The sequence below is a fragment of the Biomphalaria glabrata genome, chromosome 7 (genome assembly GCF_947242115.1).
Source record: "Biomphalaria glabrata chromosome 7, xgBioGlab47.1, whole genome shotgun sequence".
Classification (NCBI taxonomy): domain Eukaryota; kingdom Metazoa; phylum Mollusca; class Gastropoda; family Planorbidae; genus Biomphalaria; species Biomphalaria glabrata.
Window position 1 is genome coordinate 26,711,584 of NC_074717.1, and position 15,201 is coordinate 26,726,784.

Sequence of the window (15,201 nt, forward strand, 5' to 3'; positions counted from 1 at the left end):
TGATTTTGGTTTTAATGTTTTATTAAATGCATAGTATAGAAGTTTGTATGTCATTAAGTGTAGGGATCTTTCTATGTGGTTCCATTACTTTAAACAAAAAGCTGCAACAAATCAAACAGATTGAAAAGAATTATTCCAGAACAAAGCTTTGGACAGATTTATTTATTTAAGGGCACATGAAATAATTGAGAAGCATTTTTTTTTAGTGTTTAGTGTACAAATGAAATATAACAGCAGTAAGATTGATATGAAGACAGAACATTGATTGAGTCTTTGAAAGGTATGATGCCAAATGTGACAATACCAGAAAAATGCAACACATGAAGAAGCCTATAGTAGGGAAGCAGATCTGAAAGTAAAGAGAAGTTGTCGAGATAAGCTGGACTGGATTGAACAGGAGGGTCAAGAGGCACAAGCAGCAGCATGCAATAATGACACAAAGACTCTCCATCGTATTGCCCAAGATCTCAAGGAGCAAAGAGTGGACATGGAGCACCAATAAAAGACCAGCAAGGCAAAACTTTGTTAATGAAAGAACAGAATGCAAGATGGGTAGAGCACTTGAGACCCTTAACCAACCGTCTCCAGGCCTGACTTAATATTCAAGGACCCCTCTCCGGAAAATGATCCCAAGGTCAAAACAGTTTAAATACAGTAACAACAGAGGTTATCACGGCCATTGCAGTCCTAAAGAACAACAAAGCACCAGGGCTAGACATGGTGTCAGCAGAAATGCTAAAACCAGAGGGACAGTGCATTGTTAACAGAATGACTGATATCTTAAATCTGTTGGCGAACTTCTTACATCCTTGAGGACTGGCGAAAAAGAGTGATTGTAAAGCTTCCTAAAAAGGGCAACTTGGCAGATTGCAACAACTGGAGGGTCCAAGGTTTTCAGCATTGTTATTTTGAGATGGCTTCAACAATCTATAGACGAGAGCCTCAGAGAAAAACAAGCAGACTTCTGAAGATCATGTGCAGAGCAGATCTTTGTTATACAAAATATAGAACAAAGTCTCGAGTACCAAAATGGTTAACGATCAGCGTTTGATAGTGTCCACAGAGAATCACTATGGAAAATAGAGAATAGGGCACCTATACAGTCAATCTAGTTGCATTAAAACAGAAGGAACAACCCAGTTCTTAAGCATCAAGACGGTTGTGAGACATGGGTGCATCTTATCTCTCTTCCTCTTAACCAGCGACTTCATAATGAGAAGAGCAATGAATCAGACTGCCTTCAGTATTTCATGGCAGGAACAAAACCGAATGACGGACGTAGACTTTTACGACGACATTGCACTACTCGGGTCTACAAGTAAATGTTTACAAGAAATGACGAAGAGCCTAGAGAGAGAGGCACCCAAAATTGGCCTCCGCATTAACTTGGATAAGACTAAAATTGTGCAAGTGGGATATGAGGCAAAAGGTGCCCCATCAGACTTGGGGAGTGAGATCCCGTCATCCCAACAGCAACATATGCATGTGAAACATGGAAGTCATCTTCCAAATTTGAGAAGACTAAATGTGGCTCAACAAAAATGGCTAAGATGGATTTTAGGAGTCAGTTACAGAGATCGGGTCTTAAACAAAGATATCTTATGCCAAACTGGGAGTCGACCAGTTAATGAGGTTGTGACCGAGCATTGCATGACGTTTGCGGGATATTTCTCCTACAAGAGTTGCGATGGCATGGTGGCCAATACGTGGAAAGCACAAACAGGGACGTCCTCATATAACTTGGTGCCACACTTTCATAGAGGACCTCAGAGCAGTGGACACCAGGTGGGAAGAGTTTTAGATATTGCCAGTTACAGACCTTTATGCCCAGTGCGCCAAAACGCACGGGAGGATCTAAGTCTAAGTAAGTAAGTCTAAGTAAAGATTGATATGAACAGGTGTGTCATGTGATTGTCTAAAATGAATAAGAAGTCATACAATAAACTCTAAAACATGAGGAGTATATATATCAAATAATATCAATAATAATTACATCAATAAGAAAATTTTTTAACAGGTAGGACTTTGGCCCTAGTCTGGGACACATTTTCAAAGACTTCCACAAAGATATTTGTTTGATTCAGCCCACTTATCCTTAAACAATGACAGCTATAAATTTGTGTATGTTTAAAAAAAAATATGATGAACCTTTGTAGTCTTAGATTTGTTTGTGAAAAGTAGTTGAAATAATTTGATTTCATCCTGTACACTTGCAAGAAACAAAAATCAAATACAACTGTATAAACATTTTAAATAAAAGAAAAATACATTTAGAAAAACATAAGAAAATAGGTGAAAAAAAAAAGTTATACCTGTACAACAAATGAAGTCATTGGCATCTAATGCCAGAAGTAAAAAAAAAAGAACATTGTGTATTAACTAGAAATAATATACATGCATGTGTACACAGATTCACATTGTCTCTCTCTACATATACATACAATTACAAATTTATTTGAAAGAGCTACAATTAAACACTTTTATAAAATTAATTGGTGGCTGAGCCAAAGCACCCGTCTTCTGAAGTTTTAACAATGAAGACTTGGGTTTTAACTTGAGGATTTCTGGAATGCAGCCATCTCTAATGGGTCCTTGACATATGTTGGGGAAGCGGCTGGTCCTTGTCATTGTGTTGACCCTCTTTAACAGTCAGCCATTAAAACAGATGCGCTTTAGGTCAGAAACAGTTACCTTTACCTTATATCATCAAGTTTCTTTGTGGTGATATATATATTTACATGAAATGAGTACGTTCAAATCCACTGTTATAAAGCTTGCTGAAATTTGTCCATGAAGTGGCTGATGAAAGTAAACATTGATTCTTGAGTTTTGGGTGACTCACCAAACTTTATCTGCGGCAAAAAAAAAGAAAATGTTGTACTTCAGTAGCAGGCAAAGTGTGTACATTAAGCCAAAATTTACAGATTTAAACTCACCAAAATCTGTTTATATTTCTCTGTGACTTTGTGGTATCTGGCCTCAAGGTGTTCCATATTTCTGTCATGCTCAGCTATGAATGTCTAAAACATACCACTTATAGATCAAAAGATAATTCAAGTAATTTCTTTATGAATTACAATATGCTAGCGGATGGCTAAAGAAAGAATTCCGTAAAGTAACAGAGATTCACTTGTATGGCTAAGATTGAGATGAAAGTCCTAGCTATAAACTTTTATATATTCTTCTTCCTGAAATACAATGAACATTACAAATTTATTAACAAAGTTAGTAAAGCTTGTTTTGCAACCTTACAGTCCATGAGGCAGGAGGTATACATTTAATATTTATGTGGTCATTGGTTAATGAGTGTAACATTTGGTCTTCTTAAAAACTTTTTTTTTCAACAAATGCCTGAGTCCTATTAAATGTGCATGGATGTAAATAAGATGTGAACATATTATTTTTAATTTGTAATTTTATGCTTCTGTAAAAAAAGAAAAAAACTTTTTGTTACTTCCGGTACAGGTGCTTTAAGTATAAATGGAAAAAGAAAGACAACTTCAAACCTGAACATCAGCTATAAACTTCTTGTCATTTTTATTTTCAGAGTTGTTGTTCCTTAGTATTTTTAATGTTTTCTTGATTTTCTGAAGATCATTTTTCATCACTGAAAAAAAAAACTTTCTTCGTGAAATGAAATACCAGTACAATTTCTATGATCTAGAAATCAACATCACATAAGCTTGTTGATCTGTTTCCAGGGTATAAAATAATTTATTTTGACCAGTAAACCCACATCCTCTTTTCTTCATATTGTTGTCTATTTACCAGACAATTGTACATACCATCAATCTCAGCGCCTACTGCTTTCATGGAGTATTCAGTACACTTAGGAACATGGGGTAAAAGTTTAGGCCAGTCAAGAACTTCTGGATCATTCACTTTCAGCTGCTTCACTAAGTAATTGCACAAGGTACTCTTGTTGTCCTGACTTTTCACACTGAGGATCTTGGAACAAAAGTTAAGGTCCATTTTATTGAAACAAAACAAACAACTTTATAACTCCTAATATAAAACATATAATGCCCAATATAAGACATATATCTAATATATAAAGTAGAAAGTAAGGAGTATGTATGTCCCAAATAGAAATCAATTCATTTGATCAATCTTTATAAAACTTGGCATAGATATTCCTTAGATCATAGTGTATTTTTAATGTCCTACCAACAACTGGAAGGCCCTAAAAATTAAACAAAATACCTAAATATATCTCTATTAAAGGACTAAACTTTTTAACAAATCAGGTAAACCCGTTTTCACAGTATTTTATATTTGATATCAATATGTTGGATAAACTGGTAAACCCATTTTCACACTCTACTTTCATTTTAGTGGCAAAATAAAGGACAAGGGAAAATTCGCCATGTTTGACATGGTGTCATGAGTCGAGTCTGTGACCTATTTCGATTAGTTTCTAGAAGCGAGGTCAAACCAGTGCTAGTGTCCAGCGTAAACAAGTTAATTTTAGGTATCCAATCAAAGAAAGAGGTAAAGGAAAAAAATAGCACACATCAGCTTCTAGAAGGTCAAAGTTACTAAAATAATTATCGGAGAAGTTTCCATGATTCTGGAATGTACGATTTAAAAAAGTATAAATTGGGGGAAAGTCAGTTAGATGGGGTCCTTGCAGAGTAGTGGTTCTTGTAGAGCGATGGTCCTCACTTAGTCCTCACTTAGTAATAGTTTGGTAGAGTAATATTAGCGGGTCCATTTATTAAAGTTTTATTAGTTGAAGTAATATTATTAGTTGAAGTTGAATGTTATACTAAGTGAAGTTTCATGTATCTTTAAGTTTTATTTATGAAGTATCAAGTCAAGTTGTTATTGAATTGAGAAGTTAATTTGATGTGAAAGTTGAAGAAGTATTATTAAAGAAGTTTGAAAGAAAATACAGAGATGTTTCTTCCTTCATGTCATATGAATTTATCAACTTATTAATACAATCCTCGGCCTGTTTGTCACACATGGATCTAAATCCAGTTTACTACATCAGTAATACCCAAACTAAGGTCCGCAGTCCGTGGTTCATATCTGGCTAGTATATATATATATATATATTATGGAGACTTAGCTAATGCAAAGGACTTAAAAATAACAGGTAGCAATTAAAAAGATCTAACCACTAAATAAAATACAAAACATTTTGATTCATGTTCATGATTCTTTTTTTCTTTTTCACTTTGTACATAAAATATATTTTATATTGGCTTTTTATCTATAATGACATATTCTTTATCACTGGAGGAAGAGGAAGAAAGAAAACTGCTTTATTCACTCTCATCCATGGACTGTGTGGCAAAGTTTGTTTAGTCTCATCAGTCTGGCCCAAGTCAAGGAGAAGCAATGAAAATGTATCTGCATTAGTAAACACTGGTAATAAAAATATTAATTATAAAATGTAGCCTATGACTAGTCTCATGGGTTCAAACACTCCAATTATTTTTTTATTTTCTTCTTAACAACCAGTGTATAGCTAATAAATTACTAGCCAGTTTTAACAAGCCATGATATTTAAAACTGAGTTTTACATTCAGCATATTGTATTATATGCCACAAGGGCATTGAGATTTGTTTTTCTGCCCAGGATACCCAATAGCAAAGCACAGATAATTTGGTTTATTGTTTTGTACTATTGTTTTGTGTACTTACTTTTTCTATTGATGACAATTGAAAGCCTTGAGCCAGTTGCTTGGTGTTCCACATGGAGTTCATATAGTTTCCAATGGCTAAGAGATATTCCAATGCTATGACTAATGATGAACAAGACAAAATTTCCTCACAAGACATTAATAAGTCATTCACCTCCTGTTCAGTCAAAAGAATAGATGAAATGTGAGGATAAATTATTTTATATAAAAAAAAAATTGCAATGAAAAATATTAAAAACTAAAAATACTTTTCTGAATCATTCTAAGAAAGAAAACACTGTCATGGTAAACACAATTTCTTTAAATAAAGATACATAGATGTCTTTGAATATGAATACTGTAAAATGTGTATAACAATCATGTAGATTACATTAAGTCAATAGACTTTTGTATAATTTCAAAATAAAAAAAAAATAGGCATGAAAATCAATACATTCTTTTAATAATTTATTTTTTAATTATCCTCTACCTCTTATCTTATCTTCTTATCTTATATAATACAGACGTTACTTCAAAAAAGAAGATGATTACGTCCTACGCGTCATGCATATTAACCAATGACTTAAATTCTGCCAAGTCACTGGTTTTCCTGGCTAGCTCAGGCAACCCATTCCATGCTCTAATAGCACTAGGGAAGAAGGAGTATTTGTACAAATTTGTCCTAGCATATGGGACGAGGAATGTGCCTTTATCTTTGTGCCTTTCAGAGTATTTTATTAAATTTTGTTTTTGTATTTGAAGATTATGGTTCAGTGTTTTATGTATGATTGCTACTTTATTTTTGAGCCTTCTGTCCTGAAGGCTTTCTAAATTTAGTGATTTTACTAAGGGGTTACTCTAGTCAAATGTGAATATTCGTTTGTTATGAATCTCACTGCTCTATTTTGTGTCTGTTCCAGTTTCTTAATGTTTTCTTGAGTTGAGGGGTCCCAAACGGAGGATGCATATTCTATTATTGGCCTAACCAAGGTTACTTGGTGCATATTCAATACCAGGTACATTCTTTGAGCCATAATATGTTTATTAAATATTTTATAAATGTTAAGGGTCTTAAAATCATGAAAAATTTAAAAAATTTGTTAAATGTTTTTGACTTGCACTCGAATAATAAAAAACAAATGTAGTCTAAATAGTTTTCTCAATATTTGATTTTCCATTTATTTGTAATTTATTTTTCCCTTTCAGAAAATACACTAGTTGTATATAATAATAATAATAATAAGGCTTGTCTTCGAGTCCAAAGATTAATGAGGATTAATGTCATATTCAGGGCAAGCATAACCTTTTCCTCCAGTGGTCGATTAAGATTTTCTTTTCGCCATCTGCATCTGTCCTTGGCAGCAGATTTTCTTTTGGTCTCAAATGTGTATTCTGAAGCCACATGCAACCAGGTGCTCTCTTCTATGTCAGCTACAGCAAGTTGTATATACTAATTATGTTATATTTATATTAAGAGACAGTTAAATTTTTATCATCTATTAAAATTCTTATGTAGTGAGGTAGATATTTCTTCAGCTCCCACCAGCTGCCGATACAAACTTGACCTTTCCCCCAAAATGGCTGCTAAATGTCCACACATAAAAAGGTAAAAAAACATGGACACTGTTTATCTCTCTTGCTCCTTCACCACTGTTTGTTACTAAATCTACCTCTTCCTCAATGACACAATTAGGAAAAATGATTTGTATTCCTTTTGAGCCTGTTTCAAACCAATGTGTTATTGTACAGCTGCTGGTCTTTAGTCTACAATAAAAATATTTAAATCAACCTTCTAGTTGTCCTCGCCATTTATTTTCTGTACCAAACCCACCACATTTATCATCCACCTTCTTAATAATATACAGTGCTTTTTTTGTAAAAAAAAAATTGGTGCGGTACTCAGTGATTAGGTGCCAGTACTCAGTAGTTGATTGCCTAACTTTTAACTATTTAAAAATTTATAATATACATTAAAATACAAGAAAAGTAATATTTTTTTCAAAAAGGTGCTGGTACGCCGTACTGGTGCATACCGTCACAAAAAACAACAACATGATAATATATAATTTTAAAAAATTGTTCTTTAATAACCAAAGCATTGAAATACATAGTATAGACTCATTCATCCTTTACTAGCAACTCATGTTTAAATGTATACCTCTTCTAGGCTCTTAAATTGATTCGGGAATTCCCACAATATAAGTAAGAGGTCAAGTCGAATACTGAGTTGCGGAATTTCACATAACTCCAACATGAATCTGTCGGCTGGGTGAAGGTTTTCACTTTTGTTGAGGTACAGCTTGTACATTTCTTTATCTTCTGTATTTGGCTGATATCTGAATAGAAGATATCAGGAAGAGTATATTCAACTTCCTGCGTCATATCACATTGCCTATAGACTTGGTTTTACTTTGTAGGAAAACTGAATAACATCAACAATATCAATTTTATACAATAGTAAGAAAAAGTTGTACAAGAAATTACTAATGATAATTTCACACTGAATGAGAATTGTAACTATGGTAGAGATTTATCTGTTAACAACTAAGTGTTATATAAAAAAAAAGTAAAGTTCCCCTTTCAGACCTTGTGGTGTATAGGGCAGATGATGTAAATGTCATCTGATTCTGTGGCCTATGGTTTACGAGGGTGTCAAGTGGCCAGCACAACGACCAACTTTACTTGTAACTAATGTCAGGTACCCATTAGAGCTGGGTGGACTCAGAGGCGCCCAAATTCCAGAAATTAAAAATCCCAGTCTTCACCAGGATTTAAACCTGGGACCCCCTGTTCAGAAGCCAATTATTATTAATTTATTAGTAGTTAAAAGTTACCACTCGGCCACCATGCCTCCAAGTGTTATATGGAATCATATATTTTGTTAAATTATTTGCTGGAGCTCGGGGATAAAACAATACCTTGAACTGAAGATAGTTGAAACAATAGACAAATTGAACAGACATGGTAGTTTCTCTGACTACAATGATTCAGTATAATAAAATTATATTTTGAAATAAAAAATCAACTGACTGATTCTTCTTATCCACCTTTTTTGTAATAAATGTCTAATAATATATATACATCTTTCTGTTGAGGGACTGTTATCTCCCTATTGCCTAACTAATTGAGACAGCTTCCTTCCTGGAATAGTCTTCCAGACTTTTCAGACCACCCCAAAGTTATCCATTGGAGGCCAATTTAGCCCTTAGTTATTAGTCTACCTACTTCCAGTAATGGAATTTTCCAAAGGGGTCCCTGAACAAGGCCTCAAGAGCTGAAAAACAGTTAAAATCACAGAATTTGCTACAATTTACTAGCCTTAAGCAAAATGAGCTATAACAATTTTAAAATAGTCCATAGGTTGACCTTTTTAATGTTGCGATCTTGTCTGATGGGAAAGTGTCCACTTCAGTGATAGAATGAAGAGCCTCAGTAAGCTTAGTCAAGTTGTCCAGTTTTAGACCACAGAACAATATGCCAAGATTCTGAGCTCGTTTGGCATCTACAAGCATAACTTTTTCTTCTTTAGGCTCTGGGAATATTTAAAACATTTTACAATTCTTGATGGTGACTCATATAATGGTAAAGAAACTTCAATCCTAATATTAGCCTAGAAAGAAATTAAATTGAAAGAAGGTCTCAATAATCTAGGTGCTTAAGACTTCTCAAAATGTAGAATATCTCAACTTATAGGCTTATTAATGTAAGAAAAAAATACCAACAATTATATAACAATTATATTACAAAAATTATATCCTTATTATTCAATAAAAATATCCCTTGGTTCATATTTAGCCCTCAATCTTTTTGCCATGATTCCACATAATATAATGTTCATTGCTTTTGACTACATTACTTTGTTCCATCAAATTTAAGATACTTTAAAATTCTTAAAGAGGACCCTTTTTTTTTTTAAACATTATGTTTTACTACTCAATAAATCTTTTCATTTGCTTTTATAACATTTATATTTTTAAAAAATGATGCTAACAATTGTGACAAGTCAAAAACTCCCTGTCAGAGTCACTCAAATTTATCACAGCATTAATTATTATTTATCTTTATTTATTTATTTTATTTTAATTATTTCCCCACCCTACCCCAAAATTCTTCACCCGCACCACCTTTTCCGCTCCAGGCTAGACTTAGTTGACCACATTGGAGATAGCTAGGCCACGTCTTTTGATTTATCTTCCCTTGACCGGGGCAAGACTCTTTGATCTTATCGGCAGGATGTCTGACAGCCGCAGTGGACACCACCTTGTGTGGAATGCAAGTTACTCCTCCCCCCCTTTCTCCTATGTCTCTCTTTGATCTAGGAGATTACTCGAGTCAAAGCGCCTCTCGACGTACCAATGTGCGACTCCCATCTCAAGTCTAATTCACCCACGTGTAAGATAATTCTAAGCCTAGGACATTTCTTGTTTCCGCCCACATTTTCCAGGCCCATATAAAGTAGATCCAAATCAAATCAGACCCTCTTATTTCTCATTGTCGCTGAGCAATCGAGTCTGGACTACTTCATTTATCCTTTCTCCTAGAGGAATACCTGGTGGTAAGCCGAACTTAATCACAAGTTCCATCTTAATTACTTTGTGCATATTTCTCATTGGAGATCATCATGTGTATTTTATTATTTCATTTATATTTAATTAGTGCATTGTGTATTTCTCACTGGCGTAAGTAGAAAACATAAACATGTCCTATGTATATATTTATGTATTGCACTAATCTATTAATGCCACGGTGCTCAATTGATCATTGAGGCAACCATGTATATATTCATACATCTTATTTTATTTCCTTTATCTCGGCTGATCGCCTTGATAATTTTACTAGCGCACTAATACTGCGCCTAGAAAAGAGTTATGAGTTATCCCCCCGGTATTGAATTATCTCCCCTGTAGTAATTTTACTCTAACGAGAGTTGCGCCCCTTGAACGGACACCCTCTCCATTCAAGCGCGCTCTATTGTTCTCGGCCGATGGTCGTATGTAAATAAACCGTCATGGTCGCTGACCACCGCCCATCCCCCCCCCCTTTTTCTCTATCCACATGTGTTGTTTATTTGAGATTATTATTTCCCCTTTTATGTACATTTTTATATTATTACTTTCCCTTTGATGTACATTTTTATATTGCTATTGTCAGCCATCTATTTTCCCAATCCCATTTGTCATCATCTCCCTATTGTGCTCTAAAGCAATTTCACCAATCTGACGAATGCACCTCAGTCGAGGGCATCGATAAGATGCATGAGAGACATGTCCTAACTTGTCTTTATTTATCCGCAGCCTCCCTCAGGTGTCTGCCTACTTATCTATTGGATTAATCACCTATTTGCTATCAAGAATTACTTACCTGCCTATTTATGTGCTGAGTGCTATTCAGCACTGCACTTTCCTACTGAGATCTGCCTATTTGCCATTTGCTGTTCAGTGTCTACTTGACACTACTCAACTCTACTACTTGGCGCTATTGGCCTTGCCCGCCTATTCGACAGCCCACCTGTCAACTTGTTAGGTGCAACGTCCCTATAGACTCAGATCTGTGCGAGACGTCATAGCTACGCCAACCCTCTGCAACTCACTGGACAGATCCTGCTCATTACGCCGCCCACGGCAGATCAGCTCTCCCCGCAGTACACTTGCGCCCACGGTAGCCGGCCACCCGCCCTACTGTGCCCACTACAGATATCAGAACTTTGGACTGAGACTCCACAAGAACTGAATCACCGGCGTCCCTCTATCCGCTAGAGCACCACCTCCAGCTGCAGAACCTCAAGCCAGGACACAGCCAGCTGCGACATCAACAGGACAACCAGCTAAGTCAGAGGACAAAGTGACATACTCTCTTATTAAGTGCAAGAGTGATGATCAAAATTTATATCAATTAGAGATAGATGCAAACCCTCCCCCTTTTTCTTATTCTATGTAAATATTTATGTAAATAAATATTCTTTTATTTTAACTTTGTATCTATCTTTCATTGCTTGTCTCGTTGCGTGCCTGCTCCCGATTTATATGCTGACGGGTTGGGGTGTGATAGCTTTAAAAATAATCATCCCCTAGACATTAAACACACGTCACATTTCCCCACCTGTCACAACAATTTTGCTAAAAGAAATCAAAGTCTTTTTATTTAATATATCTTACAAATAAATAGTTTTGCCTATTTAATTTCTAAAGAGAATGCATGCAGTTATTCTAACTTGTTTTAACAGTAACTGGCTTTTTCTCTTGTATAGCAAATTGTTCTTCCAACAGAGAAAGGTCAAGTTTCTGTGTCAAGTCATGAGCTTCCTTCCATATTGAATCAGATATCTGAGAGAGAAAAATAATGATACAATATTCATTATGTGATAACCAGTGATGTTTCTGTGACAGTATGCACTGGATCAGCGTACAGGCACCTTTTTCAATGTGGAAAAAAATTATTACTTTTTTTTTTATTTTAACGTTTATTATTAATTTATTAGTAGTTAAAAGTTAAGCAATCCATCTGGCACTATTTTAAAAAAAAAAAAAAAAGCACTGCTGGTGATAAAAGGAAGGTGGTTAACTAGATGTCAACATTTTTCCTACGAATAAGCTATTAAGATTTTATTGCAATTTCAATAAAAAATAAATATTTACTTTATGATTGATCCCAAATGGAAATATGGTTTGATTACATTGGTTTATAACATCAATTAAAAAAAATGTTACAGCACAACAAGCACAACAACCACCAGTACAACTTTAAAAAAAAACACTTCCCCTTCAAGTCATCTACAAAAACATGCATCTAAATTTGTTAATACTTTTTCCAATCTTAAGATGACCTTTTTTTATTTTGTAGTATTCTTGCAAGTATTTCTTTACAATCAATCTATTATTTTGATCTTATCATAACAAAAAAGAATATAACATATATTTCAATTCAAAGAAACAAACAGTGTTTTACATAATAAATGTGTACCTGATTACTGTTGACTTTGACCCAATGAACTTGTTTCAACTTTACATGTGGACTGTGCAGTTGTTTCATGGACATTCTATCTTTCATTAATGGTGGAGGGGGTGGTGGCCCTCCCAGTGGAGGTAGAGGAATAGTTCCACCCTGATGTAATGGAGGAGGTGGTGGAGGTGGCAGATTTGGGATTCTAGTTTTACTGCTGCTAGGCGTGGATAAGTTATCACAGGAAACACTGAGAGGACTGGGCCCAACATGTCTCATCACATCATTTTCATTGGAACTAATATGAAAGGCTTTCAGCTTGGTTGAGCTCAGAGTATTTTCCTCAAGCTGTAATCTGTAAAAGTCTTGTTGTGCTCTGTAGGCTTTTAAAGAGGATGACTTCCCCCCTTTCCTTGCCAGTTTGGCTCTAAGTTCTGCTGCTGAGCCTGGGAAGAGCTTGTCCACCTCAATGTGATCTTCGGAGGAAGATGACTGAGTTGAAATGTCAGAGTGAACAGATGAAGGTGAGTTGTGGTGGCTGGAAGAGCCTTTGTTATCTTTATGGTGGAACAAAAGGTTGTCCAAACTTTGGTGCAAACTTCTTTTAGGAGGTAATGGAAGTGCTTTGTCAGCATAGATCTTTTCATCAAGAACCTCTTTGGTTGACTGTCTGAAAATAATGTTTTACATTACAGAATCAACAACATTGAAATACATATTTTATGTTGAATTATTAAGAATATAAGTTAAAAGTTAAAATTATTTACCTGCTTGATGCTATAAGATGAGGCTGAAAAAAACAACATATGCATTAAATATAATCTTAGTACACAGAGGATATTTTTAAGCTGCTCACCCAGAATGAATATACGAAAAACATGCATATATGTAACAAACATATATGTAACATGCATAACTTAAGACTATTTTGTGTTAATTGTTTGTTATTTTTTGTTTGTTTTGTAGCTGATGAAGGCCTCGTGGCCCAAACATCCTTTGTTTTACTTGTTCCAGCAGGGTTACATATATGCATGTTTTTCGTATTTTCTATACAGTCGTTTACCCCTGCAGCAGTAAATCTTTGTTTTTCACCCAGAATGACTAGCAGTTGTCTTGAAAGAGTGATCTGATGCTAAGAGTTCAGTTACATAAACAAAACAAAAATACAAAGATTTTCTATCAAGTTAACTTTATTTATATACCATTAACTTTGCTGGCTAACTATTAAATTTACCTAAAAATGTCTTTAATTAACAATATAGATATAAAAAAGGTGGTCAAAACAATGAAGTGCATAGAGAAGATTATAGAGGATGGGTTTTCTTCCTTGGTGAGACACTAAAGATGGCAGATCATAAGAGGATATGTGCAGGGCTGGTCAAAGCACAGACTTAAATAAAATGATATTTTTTACAGCAAATTAGTAAGCCCTCATATGAATAAAATCTTTTTAATTTCATTTAATTTAATGGAAAAATAAATCACTACATCTAGCTGCTGTGTTTCTCTTATTTTCATCAAAACTCAAGTGTTTTTAAGCATTTCCAGAAAATAATTTTGAGTTGTTCCATGTGTCCCAAAAAAAAAAAGCAACCTGTCTGTAGTGCTTTAAATATTATGATGATGAATGTTATATACTTTGGTGAATGTAGACAGTGACTCATGGTGAAACAACTCACTGATATGTCAGGTGTCACATCATAGATATGTTCATCACTGTCCTCAACTTGTTCATTCAATGTGACATTGTGCTGTATGTCAAACAATTTGGATGAAGCAGGAATGTGATTAAGTGCCTTTTCAAAGGCCTGAAACAAAGAGAGAAAGCAGGAATGTGATTAAGTCCCATTTCAAAGGCCTGAAACAAAGATAGCAAACATTTTGAGCCTAATGAATGAAGTTTTAAGAAAGTTTATTATTCAAATATTTATGAAACATTCATTTCGGTAGATGTTGACAAATTAATGTTTTACCACTTACCGGTAATCAAAAATATATATATTTCAAGACGCATTAAAATATATTGAAGATTTTTTAAAATAACAATGGGCTAAAACATAGGTGTATGAATTTATTCTAGGCTAAGCAAGCAAAATATACAAAATTATTTACTAGTACAAAAATAACTCACTACAAACCACTCATTCCTGACAATCTCTGTCATATGCAAAACTTTGTATTCACTCAACACCCTAAAGCTGTCAGTTTTGAAAGAAAACAGTTGTATATCATTGTGATTGTCATTTTAAATAAAAGTGTTGCTTTTTTTGTAAATAATGCTATACACATTTTTGCAAGAAAAAAAAAGAATGTTAATGAATTTTACACTAAAAGTTTTAGTATTAACTTACTGGTAAACTCTATCCCTCACAGTCACACTGAATCCATTTTGTCCATGTTTCTTTAATTTGGTGTGGTCCTGCCACAATTGGACAATGTTTAATGCTAGCTGAAAAAGTGTTTTGAAACAAGAGAATTAAGAAAAATTGAAATTAGTTTATGAGTTTTGTAATCACAAGATTTACCAGTGGCTCTTAGCTTTTTTAACAAGTGCTGCACCAAACTTTTAATTCAAAAAAAACATTTCCTGCACTCATCTCCTTCCTAGTTCCACATTTTCATGCAACACAAT

The 15,201-nt window shown here is 34.4% G+C and overlaps 1 protein-coding gene across 1 annotated transcript in view; it reads right to left on the reverse strand.

Annotated features, from left to right (window-relative positions):
• Positions 1-1,982: 1,982 nt before the first annotated feature.
• LOC106060819 (disheveled-associated activator of morphogenesis 2-like) overlaps positions 1,983-15,201 on the reverse strand; it is a 36,285-nt gene continuing 23,066 nt past the window's right edge. Inside the window, exons 7-19 of the mRNA XM_056036915.1 lie at positions 14,921-15,018; positions 14,701-14,767; positions 14,249-14,377; positions 13,337-13,359; positions 12,591-13,239; positions 11,842-11,953; positions 8,997-9,162; positions 7,789-7,966; positions 5,653-5,808; positions 3,786-3,948; positions 3,507-3,607; positions 2,937-3,020; positions 1,983-2,852 (exon numbers count right to left, since the gene is read on the reverse strand). Of these exons, the coding sequence (XP_055892890.1) occupies positions 2,766-2,852; positions 2,937-3,020; positions 3,507-3,607; positions 3,786-3,948; positions 5,653-5,808; positions 7,789-7,966; positions 8,997-9,162; positions 11,842-11,953; positions 12,591-13,239; positions 13,337-13,359; positions 14,249-14,377; positions 14,701-14,767; positions 14,921-15,018 (2,013 nt within the window). The 3' untranslated portion in view covers positions 1,983-2,765. The remainder of the gene's footprint in view (positions 2,853-2,936; positions 3,021-3,506; positions 3,608-3,785; positions 3,949-5,652; positions 5,809-7,788; positions 7,967-8,996; positions 9,163-11,841; positions 11,954-12,590; positions 13,240-13,336; positions 13,360-14,248; positions 14,378-14,700; positions 14,768-14,920; positions 15,019-15,201) is intronic.